Source organism: Camelus dromedarius, chromosome X, assembly GCF_036321535.1.
Source record: "Camelus dromedarius isolate mCamDro1 chromosome X, mCamDro1.pat, whole genome shotgun sequence".
Lineage (NCBI taxonomy): Eukaryota > Metazoa > Chordata > Mammalia > Artiodactyla > Camelidae > Camelus > Camelus dromedarius.
The window spans coordinates 96,192,298-96,207,411 of NC_087472.1; the positions used below are offsets into that span (position 1 = coordinate 96,192,298).

A 15,114-nucleotide genomic window follows, 5' to 3' on the forward strand; every position below is an offset into this window, starting at 1 on the left:
CAGGACCCTGTTGTTTAAAGGCCAATCATTTTCCTCGTTCACAATGAAATTAACTTTGTACTCCCAAGAAAGTTCCTTCCAGAAGAAGACAGATAATTGGTAACTAACAATCTGGATTCCTTGTCCCCGAAGTCCAGTCCTGCCATATGTTGTCCTATCACATGATAATGATATCCTCAAGTACCAGATGCAGAGGCCAAAACAAAACAAAACAGGATAAATATTTGTGGAATCAGGTAAACTCTTTTCTTCCTGAAACTGTTAACTGCTGTCATGGAAGGCAGATTTGGTGCCTGAGCTTTGGAAGTTGTCTCCTTTGTCACTAAGCATTTCTGTTCAGGTCAGAGACTCTGGTCAGCCCCAAGGATATATTAGGGTGCTGGAAAGAGGGGGGTTTCCTTCCATCGTGGGCTCTGCAGAGTTAATTCCTCCATCAAGTTCTGTTCCTACTCCTGCTATGACTCTAGGGAAATTGCTCTTGGGGCATTATAGTAGGATCTGTGCTTTCTAGCCATAATGGGATTCTCCTTGTAACATTTATTTCCTCCTTTTCCCCTTCCTGCCCGGATTTACCCATAATCCCTTGTGTCCTTGCATCCTTGCCTCGTCTGCATCCTGAGGAAGAGGAGTATGTTTTCCGTCCTAGGCTAATCTCTTATCTGAACCTGCCTTCTCCCTTCCCTGGACAGTGTTTTCTTTCATTCCTCCTCCCTTTGCGAGCCAGGGTTCTCACTCTCTAGTACTTTCTTCTCGGCTTACAAGCATGTGGAAGTCTACAGAAACAAATAAACCCAAATCCTTCCTTCTGCCCTCCGTCCTGCCTCCTCCTCCACTCACATCTTTGCTTGGTCCTTGTCTTACTGGCCACTGTCATTCCTTAGCCACTTGTGCTCTGACTTCTGTCCCATCTTCCTTCAGTTCAGAGCTGACTTTTGGACCCCCCAATCCAGCGGCCTCAGTTCAGGTCTCTGGGCATAACGACCCTGCTGAACATGTTCTTCCTTTTCTTAGATGCTCTTGTCTTTGCTTCCACTTCTGGGACATTGTATTTTCCCGTTGGTCTCTCTGTCCACTCCTGGGTTTAGTTACCAGGTCTCTCTCCTTCGGCCTCACCCAGACTCTTTCTCACCAGCTTCAACTCTGCGCACTGCCTTCCACACGCCCTATGCTCCAGGCATACGGAGTCCATCCTGGTTCCCAGACAGGCCCCTGCTTAGTACCTTTGCTCCAGCTGTTCTCTGGGCTCGGAATGCCCTTCTCCTGAGCATCTTTGTCTAGTCGCAGCTGGGGAGCCAGGCTGGACGTGCCCTCTCTCCCTGGGGCCTAATTCATCACAGCCCTTGCCCTCCTCAGATGCAGACACTCTTTGCACGTGGACCTCCTGTGCAGCTCCCTGCTCGTGCCGTCCTGGTTGTGTGTGTGTGTGTGTGTCCCTAGCTTGAGTGAAGTGGCACAGGCCACGGCCATATCTCATCCATCTTTGCATCCCCAGCACAGTCCCTGGTACATTCATGGTGCTTGTTAAGTGCTGGCTAAACAAGAGAGTGCATTTATGGACGGTGATGGGGGAGCAGCTTAAGACGGAAGCCTCTTGTCTGCAGGGGTTCTTCCCGCCACACGGGGAATGGAGCCATTTACCTAGGTAGCTTGGGCACAAACTTCTGTCTTGTGGAATTACTCAGATTATTTAGATGTAAGGGTAATGTTTTGGCCTGAATGATAGGGACCTTTATATCCAATTTGTTTGCTTTCCGTTGGTATCTTGGCCTCTGAGTCCCTCGCACACCTCTTTACTGAAAGAGATGTTGGTGACATGGACTAAATTACTCCCAACCAGCCTCACAGCCCAACAAAATCTCATCAGAAGAGGGAAGGGCTTACTATTTGAGTTGTTTCAAAAATGACTATGATTTGAATGAAAGATCTTTGAAATCATACCTATGAATTTGCATTTTTCTTGCTCTACCTTATAGCAGGCGAGAACTCACAAATTGTAGGTGCTGTTTTGGGCGAACGTATAATGGAAAAATAGTCTCTGCTTGACCCAGTACTCATCATTTTCCTGAGCTGAAGTTTTCAGTCAATGTCACAGGGTTTCAAATAATCAGCTAAAAATCAAAATAGTCATTGCTGGGGTTTTTAAAATACCCAGCCTCCCCAGGTTATCGCCATTTGGATTACTAAAAAAGACAAATGGAGCAAAGGTAATTACTTCTATCCTCTTAGAGTCAGGGTTTTTCTGACTCTAGAAATAGAGATGTCCAAGATGGAAGGTAACCTGAATTCCTTAGCTTTTCCATCCAGCTTCCTTCATCAGACCACCTTCCATAAACTTCCCATAAGCCTGTTGCTGCCTGAGAATCTTGGAGCAAAGAAGAGTCTGAGAAGGGATGGGCTGGAATTGGTATTTTAGCTAGAGGTAGGTGCAGAAGTAGATTTTTCATGGCTTAGTTTATATTCTGCTCTTCTACTTTCTACTGTACATCTCATCTATAGGCACTGTAGGTGTATCCATGCATACCTTCCTACACAAGGTAAAGCATTATCTGGCATCATACAGACACTCTAGTTTACTGAGTTACAATATGCTTTACTAGGGATTTCAAGGAGTCTAACACACACCTCATTATGTTTGAGCTGCCCTCAGTGCTGGCATCCGCCATCAGAGCCATCTTCTCCCATTCCTGAGGGCCACCGGAATTCTACTCATGGTGGTCCCACCATCCCTCATCCTCAGCCTGCTGCCGCCATAGCCATTTCCTGGTACTCATAGACCGTCAGACTCGTGAGGTAGAATGGGCTCTTAAGGGTCACTAACCCAGTCATCTATGCTGTCTTTGGCATCACGCCAGCTCCTGGTAGAACTGATTCTTGTACATCGTGATCGGGAGCTTCCTATCTCCTAGGGCAGCCCATTCCATCTTTCTATGGGTTTTTTTTTTAAACATTTTTTATTGATTTATAATCATTTTACAAAGGTGTGTCAAATTCCAGTGTAGAGCACAATTTTTCAGTTATACATGAACATATATATATTCATTGTCACATTATTTTCGCTGTGAGCTACCACAAGATCTTGTATATATTTCCCTGTGCTATACAGTATGATCTTGTTTATCTATTCTACATTTTGAAATCCCGGTCTATCCCTTCCCACCCTCCGCCCCCTTGGCAACCACAAGTTTGTATTCTATGTCTATGAGTCTGTTTCTGTTTTGTATTTATGCTTTGTTTGTGGGTTTTTTTTTTTTTTAGATTCCACATATGAGCGATCTCATGTGGTATTTTTCTTTCTCTTTCTGGCTTACCTCACTTAGAATGGCATTCTCCAGGAGCATCCATGTTGCTGCAAATGGCGTTATGTTGTTGGTTTTTATGGCTGAATAGTATTCCATTGTATAAATATACCACCTTTTCTTTATCCAGTCATCCATTGATGGACATTTAGGCTGTTTCCATGTCTTGGCTATTGCAAATAGTGCTTCTATGAACACTGGGGTGCAGGTGTCATCCTGAAGTAGGGTTCCTTCTGGATATATGCTCAGGAGCAGGATTCCTGGGTCATATGGTAAGTCTATTCCTAGTCTTTTGAGGAATCTCCATACTGTTTTCCACAGTGGCTGCACCAACCTGCATTCCCACCAGTAGTGAAGGAGGGTTCCCTTTTCTCCACAGCCTCTCCAGCATTTATTGTTTGTGGACTTTTGAATGACAGCCATTCTGACTGGTGTGAGGTGATACCTCATTGTAGTTTTGATTTGCATTTCTCTGATAATTAGTGATCCTGAGCATTTTTTCATGTGCCTATTGATCATTTGTATTTCTTCCTTGGAGAATTGCTTGTTTAGGTCTTCTGCCCATTTTTGGATTGGGTTGTTGGTTTTTTTCTTATTAAGTTGTATGAGCTGCTTGTATATTCTGGAGAAGAAGCCTTTGTCAGTTTCATTTGAAAAAATTTTCTCCCATTCCTTAGGTTGTCTTTTTGTTTTACTTATGGTTTCCTTTGCTGTGCTGAAGCTTGTAAGTTTCATTAGGTCCCATTTGTTTATTCTTGCTTTTATTTCTATTGCTTGAGTCGACTGTTCTAGGAGAACATTTTTGAGATGTATGTCAGATAATGTTTTGCTTCTATTTTCTTCTAGGAGGTTTATTGTATCTTGTCTTATGTTTAAGCCTTTGATCCATTTTGAGTTTATTTTTGTGTATGGTGTAAGGGAGTGTTCTAGCTTCATTGCTTTACATGCTGCTGTCCAGTTTTCCCAACACCATTTGCTGAAGAGACTGTCTTTATTCCATTGTATATTCTTGCCTCCTTTGTCGAAGATTAGTTAACCAGAAGTTTGTGGGTTCATTTCTGGGCTCTCTATTCTGTTCCACTGGTCCTTATGTCTGTTTTTGTACCAATACCATGCTGTCTTGATGACTGTAGCTCTATAGTATTGTCTGAAGTCTGGGAGAGTTATTCCTTCAGCCTCTTTCTTTTTCTTCAGTAATGCTTTGGCAATTCTAGGTCTTTTGTGGTTCCATATAAATTTTATTATGATTTGTTCTAGTTCTGTGAAATATGCCCTGGGTAATTTGATAGGGATTGCATTAAATCTGTAGATTGTCTTGGGCAGTGCATCTTACTATGGTTTTGACTGTCGTTGGTTAACACATGAATCCCCTCCGAGCGCACCCACAAGCCTGGAATTACCCCCAGGGTTAATTGAATCAGGGTTTCCTGCTATGACAGTTCCTCCGCTACCTTGTAGAGTAGGAACAAGCGTTTGCTGGTGGTTTTATTCCTGGATGAGTGTCCTCCAGTGAGCTAAGAAAAAGTTAGTTTCCTGATTTTAGGGCATAAAGCATCAAGTTCTAGTTGTTTAGGTGTAGAAACAGGTCCACTGTTTTTCTAACTCTAAGCAATTTATCATCATATTGTTGTGTAACAAACGACTCCCACAGTTAGTGACTAAAAGAGCCACTTTGTTTTGCTCATGATTTTGTGGGACAGGATTTCAGCCAGGGATTGGCTGCATGGTTCTTGCTTAGGGTCTCTCAAACGGTTGTAGTCAGACGCTGGCTGGGGCAGTGGGTCCCCAATGGTGCACCTAAGTGGCTGGCAGTGGGTGCTGGCTGTCAACAGGGAGGTCAGCTGGAGTTGACACTGGAGCACCTACACGTGGCCTCGCTGAGTTGTGTGGCTTCTCACAGCATGGTGGCTGGGTTCCAAGAGTGTGCGTCCTGAGAGGAGGCTTCTGGAGAGCAAGCAACTGTGATCGATGCCACAGAGCTGCTTCTGACCTAGCCTTGGAAGTCACCCAGCATCACTCATACCACATTCTATTTGTTATAAGCAAGTCACTAAGGCCAGCTCAGATTCCAGGGGGCAGGAATTGTGCCCATCTTTAATCTACCATAATTTCCATCTCCAAATTGAATAGTCAGGTTGTATTTTACTGGCCCTGGGAGCACAGGCGTAAGACTTAGGTGTGACTTGTCATTTGCGTGAGGACCCTTTCTTGTGGCCCACTGATCAACTCTGCTGATTCCTCACCAGGCAGGAGAGACAGTAGAAGTCTGTTTGGGGCCCAGGTAGAGAAGGCCAGAGTGTTTATCGTGGGAGAGAAGGATGCTCAGAAACGGCATAAGTGTCCGTATTGGGCTTCTATACTCTAGTCTGGGTTTATTCTGAAAGTCAAAAATCACTTTATATGAAACCAGAGGTAGCGAGAGCATGAATTAAACTTCATAGCCCTCTGCTCTGCTTGTCAGAACTACGTGTCAAAACTCTCCAGCAAAGCTGGATGAAAAGATGGAGCTTAAATGAAGTAGACTGGAAGGTCCACATTACTGCTTACCACTCTAATATGACCTACTACTGTGGAAAGTTTCCTTCATTAACATGTGCTTTGCTGCTTCTTAAAATAGTTCCATAGCCCAACACCGCAATTCTGCAAAGCATGATAAAAAAAGGTTCTCTGATCATGCTCATTACTGAATATTTTTAGCAGAGCAATAATTAGGATTTGGAGGAAGCCGGGTGCATCATTATGTCAGCAGAGGGCTTGGCTTCTTTCAGAGACCTACTTCCTAACCAGCCAAAGCAAATCTCTCCCCCATCCCAACTTGCAGCCGCTCGGCCACAGAGGCCTCACCCTGTGGCTTCAAAGAAAGAGTGAGCTCATGTCACTAGCGTCTAAGTGACTTGCTTGCTAAAATCAGTTAGTGGCTAGAGAATCTTCTTAACACTGTAGCAGGCAGAGGCGGGGGTGGACTAGCTGCCTGCTGAGAGATGGGCCACAGTCCTTACCAGAAAGCTCCCTGCTGCTCCCACCAAGGTGAGGATGCTGTTTCAGGCACCCTGGCTTGGGACCCCACAGGGTTCTTGGCCCATCAGAGCCCCCTGGACAATTGGATCAGTTGGTGCTATTTATATCCATCTGTTTAAATGTTTGCATCCTCTGCCTTCTACTTAGTTTTCTGTTTGAGTCCACCTTCTTAGAAGATGCTAAAAGAAGTTTCTGGCCAAGTGGCAAACCCCAATGCTGTCCTCTGAGATACAGAATATTTGAAACTAGAGGCTGGTCTCTAACAGCAGCAGCGCCACCCTGCTGTGGGTACTGTGAATGTGCAGACGGGCAAAAAGAGAGCTCCAAAGGGACACCCTCGTTGGGGCTAGAAGACGGAAACACTCACCAGTGTCCAGAGAAGCAGAGGGAACTGGATTGAGATAGGCACTTAGAGATGAGTATGCATCTCGTCATTCGTTCAGCAAATATTCCTAGTGCCTGCTTGTCACTCGGTGCGGGGAGTCTGGACAAGAGCAAGACAGGAGCACTCCCTTCCCTCGTGTAGCTTCTAGTCAAGTGGGGAAAGCGGTTCTTGAACAAGTGGTCTTGGGATATTTGAAGGAAAAGAGCAGTGGACCACGGGAGAGAATAAAAGTAGGAAGACCCGGCTGGGTTGTGAGAGATTTCCTTGAGGAAGTGATGCTAATGGTGAAACCCAACAGGTTAACCATTGGACTAGGTCCTTGGTTAACCCGGTGGAGAGTATGTTTGTGGCAGAGTGAGGGGAGGGGGCCGGTCTTGGCAGACACTGAAGTCCAGCGTGGCGGGGCCGAGGCAGGGTCTGCCTGTTGCTCGGCTCTATAGAAAACAATGAGAATGGTGCTCCCTGCAGCTACGGTGCACAGGGGCCTTGGCTGAGGGAGTGAAGCGGGAAGGAGGGTCTGAGACGAGACTGGGGAGGAGCACAGGGCAGAGAGGAGGCAAGCTGCTTCAGAGTCAAGTCAGAGATTTGAATCTAAATACAGAGGACAGCAGAGAGCCAATGAAGGATGTTGAGCAGGTATGTGACTTATATTTTGGAAGACTGCTCTGTGGCTCTTGCTACCTGGAGAGTGGACTGAGGGGACAAGAAAATGACATCCCTGGAGACTGGTTTGTAGTCTCTGGTAATCTTTCAACAAGGTGGGATTAGATTGGTTTAGATGGAGGCTGGAGAAAAGTGGGTGAATTAGGGAGACATTTAGGAAGTAGGCTGGTGAGTAAGAAGGAAATTGATTGGGCGTAGAGAGTAAGGGAGAGGGAAGTGGTACAGATGAGGCCAAGGTCACCTTGTCCAGCCACCATTTTTCAGTTTTGGAGACTGAGGTTAAGTAACTTGCCTTCTGAGGCTTGAATGACTTGCCCAAGTCTGCCAGCCGAGGACCCAGCACCCTGGTCCCCAGGCTTTGTCCATCATGCCGGCTCATGCCTGGTTCTCTGAGGGACCATTATCATATTGGGTAGAAAGATCTCAGTTGCCAACACATCATTTCAGTTGATAACAGAAGTGCAAGCATGAACCAGATTGTTGTCTTTGACATTTGTGATTTCTTGATAGCCTTTCTTTACAGTGATTTTGTTACATATATGGGTACACACAAATATATCTTTGAGGACTTTAGGAAGTTCTGTGAGAACTTGGCATCTTCTGTGCTTCATTATTTTTACTCCGTCCTACAGAGTCTAGATGAAAGGTCCTTTGAGTGGAGAAACCACCATTCAGAGTAGACTGCTCTTAGAGAAAATCATCTAGCACACCCCCCTCGCCGGGCATGTCTTTAGATCAGAGACAACAGAAATAGTACACTCTCTATCCTTTTCCTTCACTATAATGTGAAGCAGAACTCCTCGGGGAAGAAGGGGAGTTGCCCTGACTCATTTGTTGACTCACTGTTATGCTCCATCCACTTACTCATTTTATTTGCATTTATTGAGCACCTTCCATGTGCTAGACACAAACTGGGTGCTTGAGACACAGAAATGATCAGGGCATAATCTGTGCTTCCAGGATGTTCCCTTGCTCCAAGGAGACAGATATCTAAAATAGTTTTGTTAATGGAAGACAAGTTTATGTTCTAAATGTTTTGGCTTCTGCCTGGTGATGTCAGGAAGCATCACCGGAGACATAGCCTTGAAGCTGGACCCTGTAGGATGAGGAACAACTCTGCAGCTGGTGTGGCAGGGAATGGGCATCCGGGGCAGAAAAGAAGGGCTTGGCGTGAGCAAGTGACAGGAGCCGGGCGACTGCACGGCGCATCCAGGGAACAGGTCCAGGATGACAAACATGCCGTATGCCTGGCAGGGAGGGAGTGCACGGAACTGAGCCTGGCAGAGGCAGCTAGGGCCAGGTGTGAAAGCCTTAATGACACACCTGGGAGCGGCCACTCTGTCCTGGAAAGGAGGGCCATTCAAGACAATGGGACACCTGAGGTCACCTTAGTTGTTCCTGTTTATCTCGTCTTTCCTATTCGGGCAGGAATGTTTGTTCCAACGCAGAGAACGGAGGGCATCTCCACATCAGACATCATCACCAGGATTGTCCGTGACTATGACGTTTATGCCCGACGCAACCTGCAGAGAGGGTACACGGCCAAGGAGCTGAACGTCAGCTTTATAAACGTAAGTGCGCCGCCCCATACCCGCTGAGGACCGGCACGTCACATGACTGCTGCCACCGTTTATTAAGTGTTCTTGATGTTTCCATTTATCGTCTCATTCAGTCAACATGACAACCCAATGATGTATTATTATCCCCATTTTCTAGATGGAGAAACCAAGGTCCAAAGGGGTAACATAAGTTGACCAAGGCATACAGGTAGTGAGCAAGCTTCACATTTTATAAAGGAGCTGCCTTGCCCCCTCCTCACCCCGCCCCCCACCCCCGCCTTGAGAATTCTCAGACTTGGGGGAAGGGTTTCTGGGAGATCTGCTTTCAGGGAAGGCAGGAGTTGTCTTCTGCTCAAAGGAAAGGAAGGAAGGCAGAGGCAATGAGGAGCTAAACCCAGAGAAAATGCTGTCTTGTTTTAACGTTTTTAAATTTTCATTTTATTAAGGCCTTACAGATGCTCATTAGAAACCTTAACAACCAGGGTTTTTTTTAAAATTGTCCAGAGAAATTACAGCTGCTTAAATAAAGCCCAGAATCTATGGCTTCCTTTTGTATTTCTGCTGTATTGTTCCCACAGAGCTGCTGTTAGTTTAATAATAGAGCAACCGTTCAAACAATCTTTAAAACAAGCAAAACAAGCTGTTAAAAAGCAAAGAGGGCAGCCCAGTGGCTGGAGGTGATGTTCGGGAGTCTGGATGGCTGTATTTGCCTGGCCTCCGAGGAGCTGATATACAGAATGTTCACCCCCAAAAAGAGATGGTGGGTTTTCCAAGAGTGATTTGTCTACAAAACTAGATCCTTATAATTACATGCAGCCACAATGATCCAGCAGCTTCCACGAATCGATTGTTGGTGCCTTCAAAATTAGGAGGGGTTCATTCATCGTGATTCATCATGAATCAGTTGTCCTCGCCAGGCAGAGAGGGTTAGGAGCCCGGGCTCTGTGGTTTCGTACAAACTGGGCAACAAAATGGAAAATGCTGGGTTCAAGTGGTACCAGCACAAGTGGCTGAAAAGAATTCAGGCAAAGTGATGATATGGTATCTTATAGAGAATAAAGCCCTGGTTATTTCAATAAATTAAACCGTCTGTTCTTTTAAATTGAATTCAGTCACCCATAAAAGCATGTTGAGCCACTTCCCAAAGTTATTGCTTGTGCTCTGTAAACAGCCTTTAGATAAGCCACTTAGCTCGTGGGATGGTGTAGTCAGTGTGGACACGCCCTCTGCCTTTCTGTGACAGCAAACCCAGCTGCAGCTCTGAGATAAAATCAAATGGGTGGGCGTGTCGGTGACTCCCAGAACCTCAGAGGTGGCAGGAACCTGGTGGGAGTCAGTCACCCAGTCCGAGTCCCTCAACTTAGAAATGAGGAAAGCTGAGCTCAGAGAGGCGACCTGGCTAAGGTCCCTCAAGCAAAGTAGAGGTGGCGGTAGCGGCAGCCTCCCAGCCTCTTGACTTTTGGTCCAGTGCTCATTCCGGTGTTCGGTGCCGCTCTTGAGAGCTGTGTGTGATCAGCGTGTGGTAGGTGGAGCTGGGTGGCAGCACGTACAGCTCACACCTCACCCTGCGGCTGCAGTCAGGTTTGTAAGGTCTAGATCGGGGAATCCGGACCCAGTTTTGTAATAATCTATGTGTCTCAAAAAATTCTGAAATATGAAATGAACTTCAGTTCATATAGTGAAGAAAAATGATCAACCTTATTACCTCTTCAGGAGAAGATGTATTACGATTTCATGGAGGAAAAGACCCTTTGTTTTGTGTTATTTTCATGGTTTTGATACCACTCTGATCAGGTAATGTGATTAAATGCCTATGCCGCTTAATAGTAATGAAACAGCGAACACACACTGAACTGTTCCTAAGTGCCAGGCTTCGTGCCAAGCACTTTACATGCTTTATCTAATTGTTACAGCAGCCCTATAGGGTAGGGATAATAATTATCCCCATTTTACAGATGAGAAAACTGAGGTTTAGAGGTGACACGTGGCTTGCCCAACATACGGTGCCTTCCAGGCACGTAGGTAGAGCAATGCTGCGTAAAAGCTATAAGAACAAAATCCCAGGCCATAGAAGCTACCAGAACAAAAGCTTTCTTCGTCACCAAGGAAACTGATGCAGTTCTGTTAGCTTAATGGAAAATATCATGACAATGACAATCTTAGTATAACACATGGGTTCTGAGGCCCAGCCAGTGGTCCACTTATTGCTACCAGTATTGGTTTTAGCAATGTCCCAGTAAAACAGAGAACTCAGGCAGCTTCTGAGTGGCCGTTCTATGTACAATTCACATTTTTGTCTAAACCTTGGCAGAATTGAGGGGATGTATTTGCCAGTATCTGTCCATAATAAAGAGTAAAGATATACTTTTGGTTCTTATATAAGTGAACTCAACTCTGATATATACAATAAAGAGAATATTAAAACCACTTATATTTCACTGTACACATTCAAGTAGCCTAATGAGAAATGACTTGTCTTACAAGAGATGTGCCTTCCCGTCAATCCCGTCAAGCTCTGGGGAAATGGCAACATCCTGATTCTTTGGATTAAGGACACACACAAGTTGAAATAAAATATGAGTGTTCTGTGAATGATTGATCTCTCTCATGCCCTCGTGGATAAATCCATTTCTTTCTCCTTTCATTTTTGACCAGGAGAAGAAGTACCGCTTCCAAAACCAGGTAGACAAGATGAAGGAAAAGGTCAAAAATGTGGAGGAAAGATCAAAGGAATTTGTTAACAGAGTGGAAGAAAAGAGTCATGATCTAATTCAAAAGTGGGAAGAGAAGTCAAGAGAATTCATTGGCAACTTCCTAGAACTGTTTGGGCCTGATGGAGCATGGGTATGTAATTCTTCCATTTGGCCCACCAGTGATGGGTGTTTTCAGTTTATCCTCCTTTCCAAGGAACTGCTCAAGGGTGTCCCTTATCTGAGTCCAATATGTGACTTCCATTTTGGGCATTAGCCCTAGTGACTTCAAGTCCATCTCACTTCCTTATTTAGTTTCTGCTTTACCTTTCAATATGGCACCTAGTAGCGCTCAAGGGCAGCTCTGGTCTCTATTTCTATTTCTTGGCCAACGTTTGACACCATTTGGTAATCACCGAGTGTCTGCTACTGCAGAGATTGGCTCCGTAGCCCATCCCAGTCTCCCGGTTGGAGATGATGCGCAGCTTGAGGGTGAGGGTGAAGTGGGTCAGTGGCACCATGGAACTTGTGTTTGCGTTGTAAGACAAAGCTAATGGTGTGTGGATCAACCAGCGGAGGAGGATACAAAAGAAACGTAGCTGCCTTGGTCTGCTTTTGTTGCCAGGAACTCGTCTTTCATTGGTTGGAAGAGAGAGTGAGAGAAGAGGTAGGATTTGCCCTGCGTCTGTGCCAAACACGTCCTGATTTCCCCCATTACTCCATGGCATGTACATGCTGGGGTACGGCCAAAAGGTCTTAGGAGGCTGAGGCCGTGATCTGAATCTTACAACTGAGACAGAAAACATAGATGGGGGTCTCTTGCCTGAATTCTATATAGAATTCTGAGTGAAAATTATGGAAAGGGAAAAGAAAATTCTGGAAACCACCTTGTATTCCATTGGTATTTCTACTGTGCATGCACTTTGAGAGTAAATAACCAGTGTTATCAATGGAGGGAATGAGGGTCCTATGAAAGAGTTTAAAAGCTAACTTTCCTTTTAGAACAGAAAGGAATGATTCCACTTGATTTCCCTGATTTTAAGTAGCCTAGATATCCTATTGTGACATGAGAAGTCTCCGACCAAATCCACTTCGACTTAATTATTTTATTGATGCGTTGTCACTGCTGCCTCTCTGCTCATTTGAGCTGGTTCATTATAGGATTATCCAAACGTAAAACACTCAATTAGTAATAGAAAAAGAATAATGTTTGAGAAGTTAGAAGAGATACTTTGCTCAAACTAGCATCCTCTAAGTGATGATAGAGGTGGCAGTCGTAGTCCAACCATGTCCTGTTGGCTAAGTCTGAGAGGGGTGGAGGGTTTGCAGGGGGCTGCTTGAGCCCTCGATGACTTCTAGAAAGAGCTCACAAGAGTGGAGAAGCAAAGGGTTGGGTTCCTTTCCATTTCCCTTGGGTTTCAGCTCAGATCAATTTGATTCATGGGACATTTATTAACATCCCTGTATGTGCACGGTACTCAGGAAGGATGTGAAGATAAAGCACAGTCTGAAATTTCTCATTAATCTGGTGTGTACCTTAAATAGTTCACATTTTCACAACTGATTTTCAGGCTCTGAGGAAAACAGTTAGTGGTTTTTAATGATATGATGTAGGCGTTCATTTGTTTACAGGGATTCAGAAGTACATCTCTGCTGAGACGCCCTGGTATGGGACCTCAAGGGGGTAGGTGTTTTCCCCACCTCCAGTGAGCAAAGGCAGGGACAACCTGACAGACTCGAGTCGTTTCAGGCTCCCAGTGAAGGTGAAATCGTAGCTGGAATTGTTCTAGGGGAATCCGGTGACAGTGAGCTGAGGTGATTTTTAAGAAATGAAACCCAGCTAAGAGACTGGAGGTTTTTCTTTTTAAAACTTGCTATTAGTGTCAAAACTGTTATTAACATTAATTTACCATATCAGCCAGACTTAAACGTTAACTTTTTTTTTTCTGTTGACATTAAAAGTACAGGAATAGTTACAAGGATGTTAAACGCCAAGATAAGTAATTTGCTTTTCATGAATATGCTATTATTATAATAATTCTTTATTTGTGGATTTGGGACTGGAACTCATTTCTTAAAATAGAGGATCTGTATTAGCTGCCAATACAGTACAGATACAAATAACCCAAACTTGGAAAGGTACAAAATTTGGTACAACAGGTTTAGCATGTAGCTTATAGTAGGTACTCCATAAATATTTCTAGATGAAATGAGTGGATGTGTGATGAAGACCTATTCACAGAACCTTCCGGCATCTGTGAAGGATATGGTGAGGCATAAATCTTCCATGTCTATATTGATCTGTATGACATCTATAGATAGCTGCATTTCTACACTGATAGCAGTAAATACCCTGAGCCTTTCATTGCTTATGGTGTTGGACAGGGCTTGGTTACAACTTAGTGTTTAGTGGATCAAATTTAGTAGGCAGACGTGCTTTGCTTGGCTCTCACCGGAGTTTAAAAATTTTCTTTTAGGGAGGGCATGAACCCTCTAGTTGACAGTATCCATTCCCCACTCTTCCTTGCCGCCACCGCCTCTGACTTGACACCCCTGTGCTGCCCACCTGGCCCCAGGAATGTTTGTGTTTGGTGCTCGTGGTATAGTCTGAGTCTCCCCCCGTGACCTCATGTTTGATATCAAGAACTATGATAGAAAATCCGAAGCCTTCCACTCTGTCTCTGGGTGGAAGGTGGTGGTGGTGACGACACGGTGATGAGGTTCCTGTCTAGAAGTTGGATAGCAGGTTAAACTTTTATTTCCCCCAAAGTCCTTTGATGTCTACCCATTTTAACCACAGAAGAGGGTAGTATTAGAGCTGTGTTATAAAGAAGAAAAGGTCTAGGAAAATTATAAACCTTTCCCGTGGTCTCATAGGAGTTTGGAGGTAGTGGGATGGAGGCTGGAACCACGCCTGTTTCTCCAGGCCAGCACTGTATCCTTCATGACAGGAGTGGCCCCAGGACACTGGCACTTAGCTTCATTCCTCTGTGGTCAGGCTGTGACGTTGTGCAGAAATGGGGGTCGGCCCAAATCCCTCCTCTAAGGCTTTGTGACAAAGGCCGTGGCCAAAACGGCACATGAGGCCAGGTCTTCTAGATTCAGGACAGGAACCGTCGACTTTCTCCCTAAGGAAGCAGAAATCATCGTGTCCAGGGCTGTATTCATTATTAGTGTGTGACAAATAACCCCAAAGCTTAGTGCCTTAAAAACAAACATTTATTATCTCACACAGTATCTGAGGGTCAGAAGGCAGCTTAGCTTGATGGTTGGGACACAGTGTCTTCTTAGGAAGGTGGCGATCAAGATGGCAGCTGGAACGGCATTCATGGGGGGCTGCACGAGCCTCCTCCACACTGGCTGTTGACTGGATGCCTCATTTCCACACTCCGTGGGTCTTTCCACAAGGCTGCCCAAGTGTCCTAACAACATAGCAGCTGGCTTCCTCCAGAGCGAGTGAGGTGGGGGAGAGAGCCCAAGAAAGCAAGCTGTAGTCTTTTATG

At 45.1% G+C, this 15,114-nt stretch overlaps 1 protein-coding gene across 3 annotated transcripts in view; it reads left to right on the forward strand.

The window, feature by feature from the left end:
* PCYT1B (phosphate cytidylyltransferase 1B, choline) overlaps nucleotides 1-15,114 on the forward strand; it is a 143,766-nt gene that overhangs the window by 78,635 nt on the left and 50,017 nt on the right. For all 3 annotated transcript variants that reach the window (XM_031445690.2, XM_031445689.2, XM_031445688.2), the window contains exons 6-7: nucleotides 8,791-8,933; nucleotides 11,577-11,765. In XM_031445690.2, coding sequence (XP_031301550.1) covers nucleotides 8,791-8,933; nucleotides 11,577-11,765 — 332 coding nt within the window. The remainder of the gene's footprint in view (nucleotides 1-8,790; nucleotides 8,934-11,576; nucleotides 11,766-15,114) is intronic.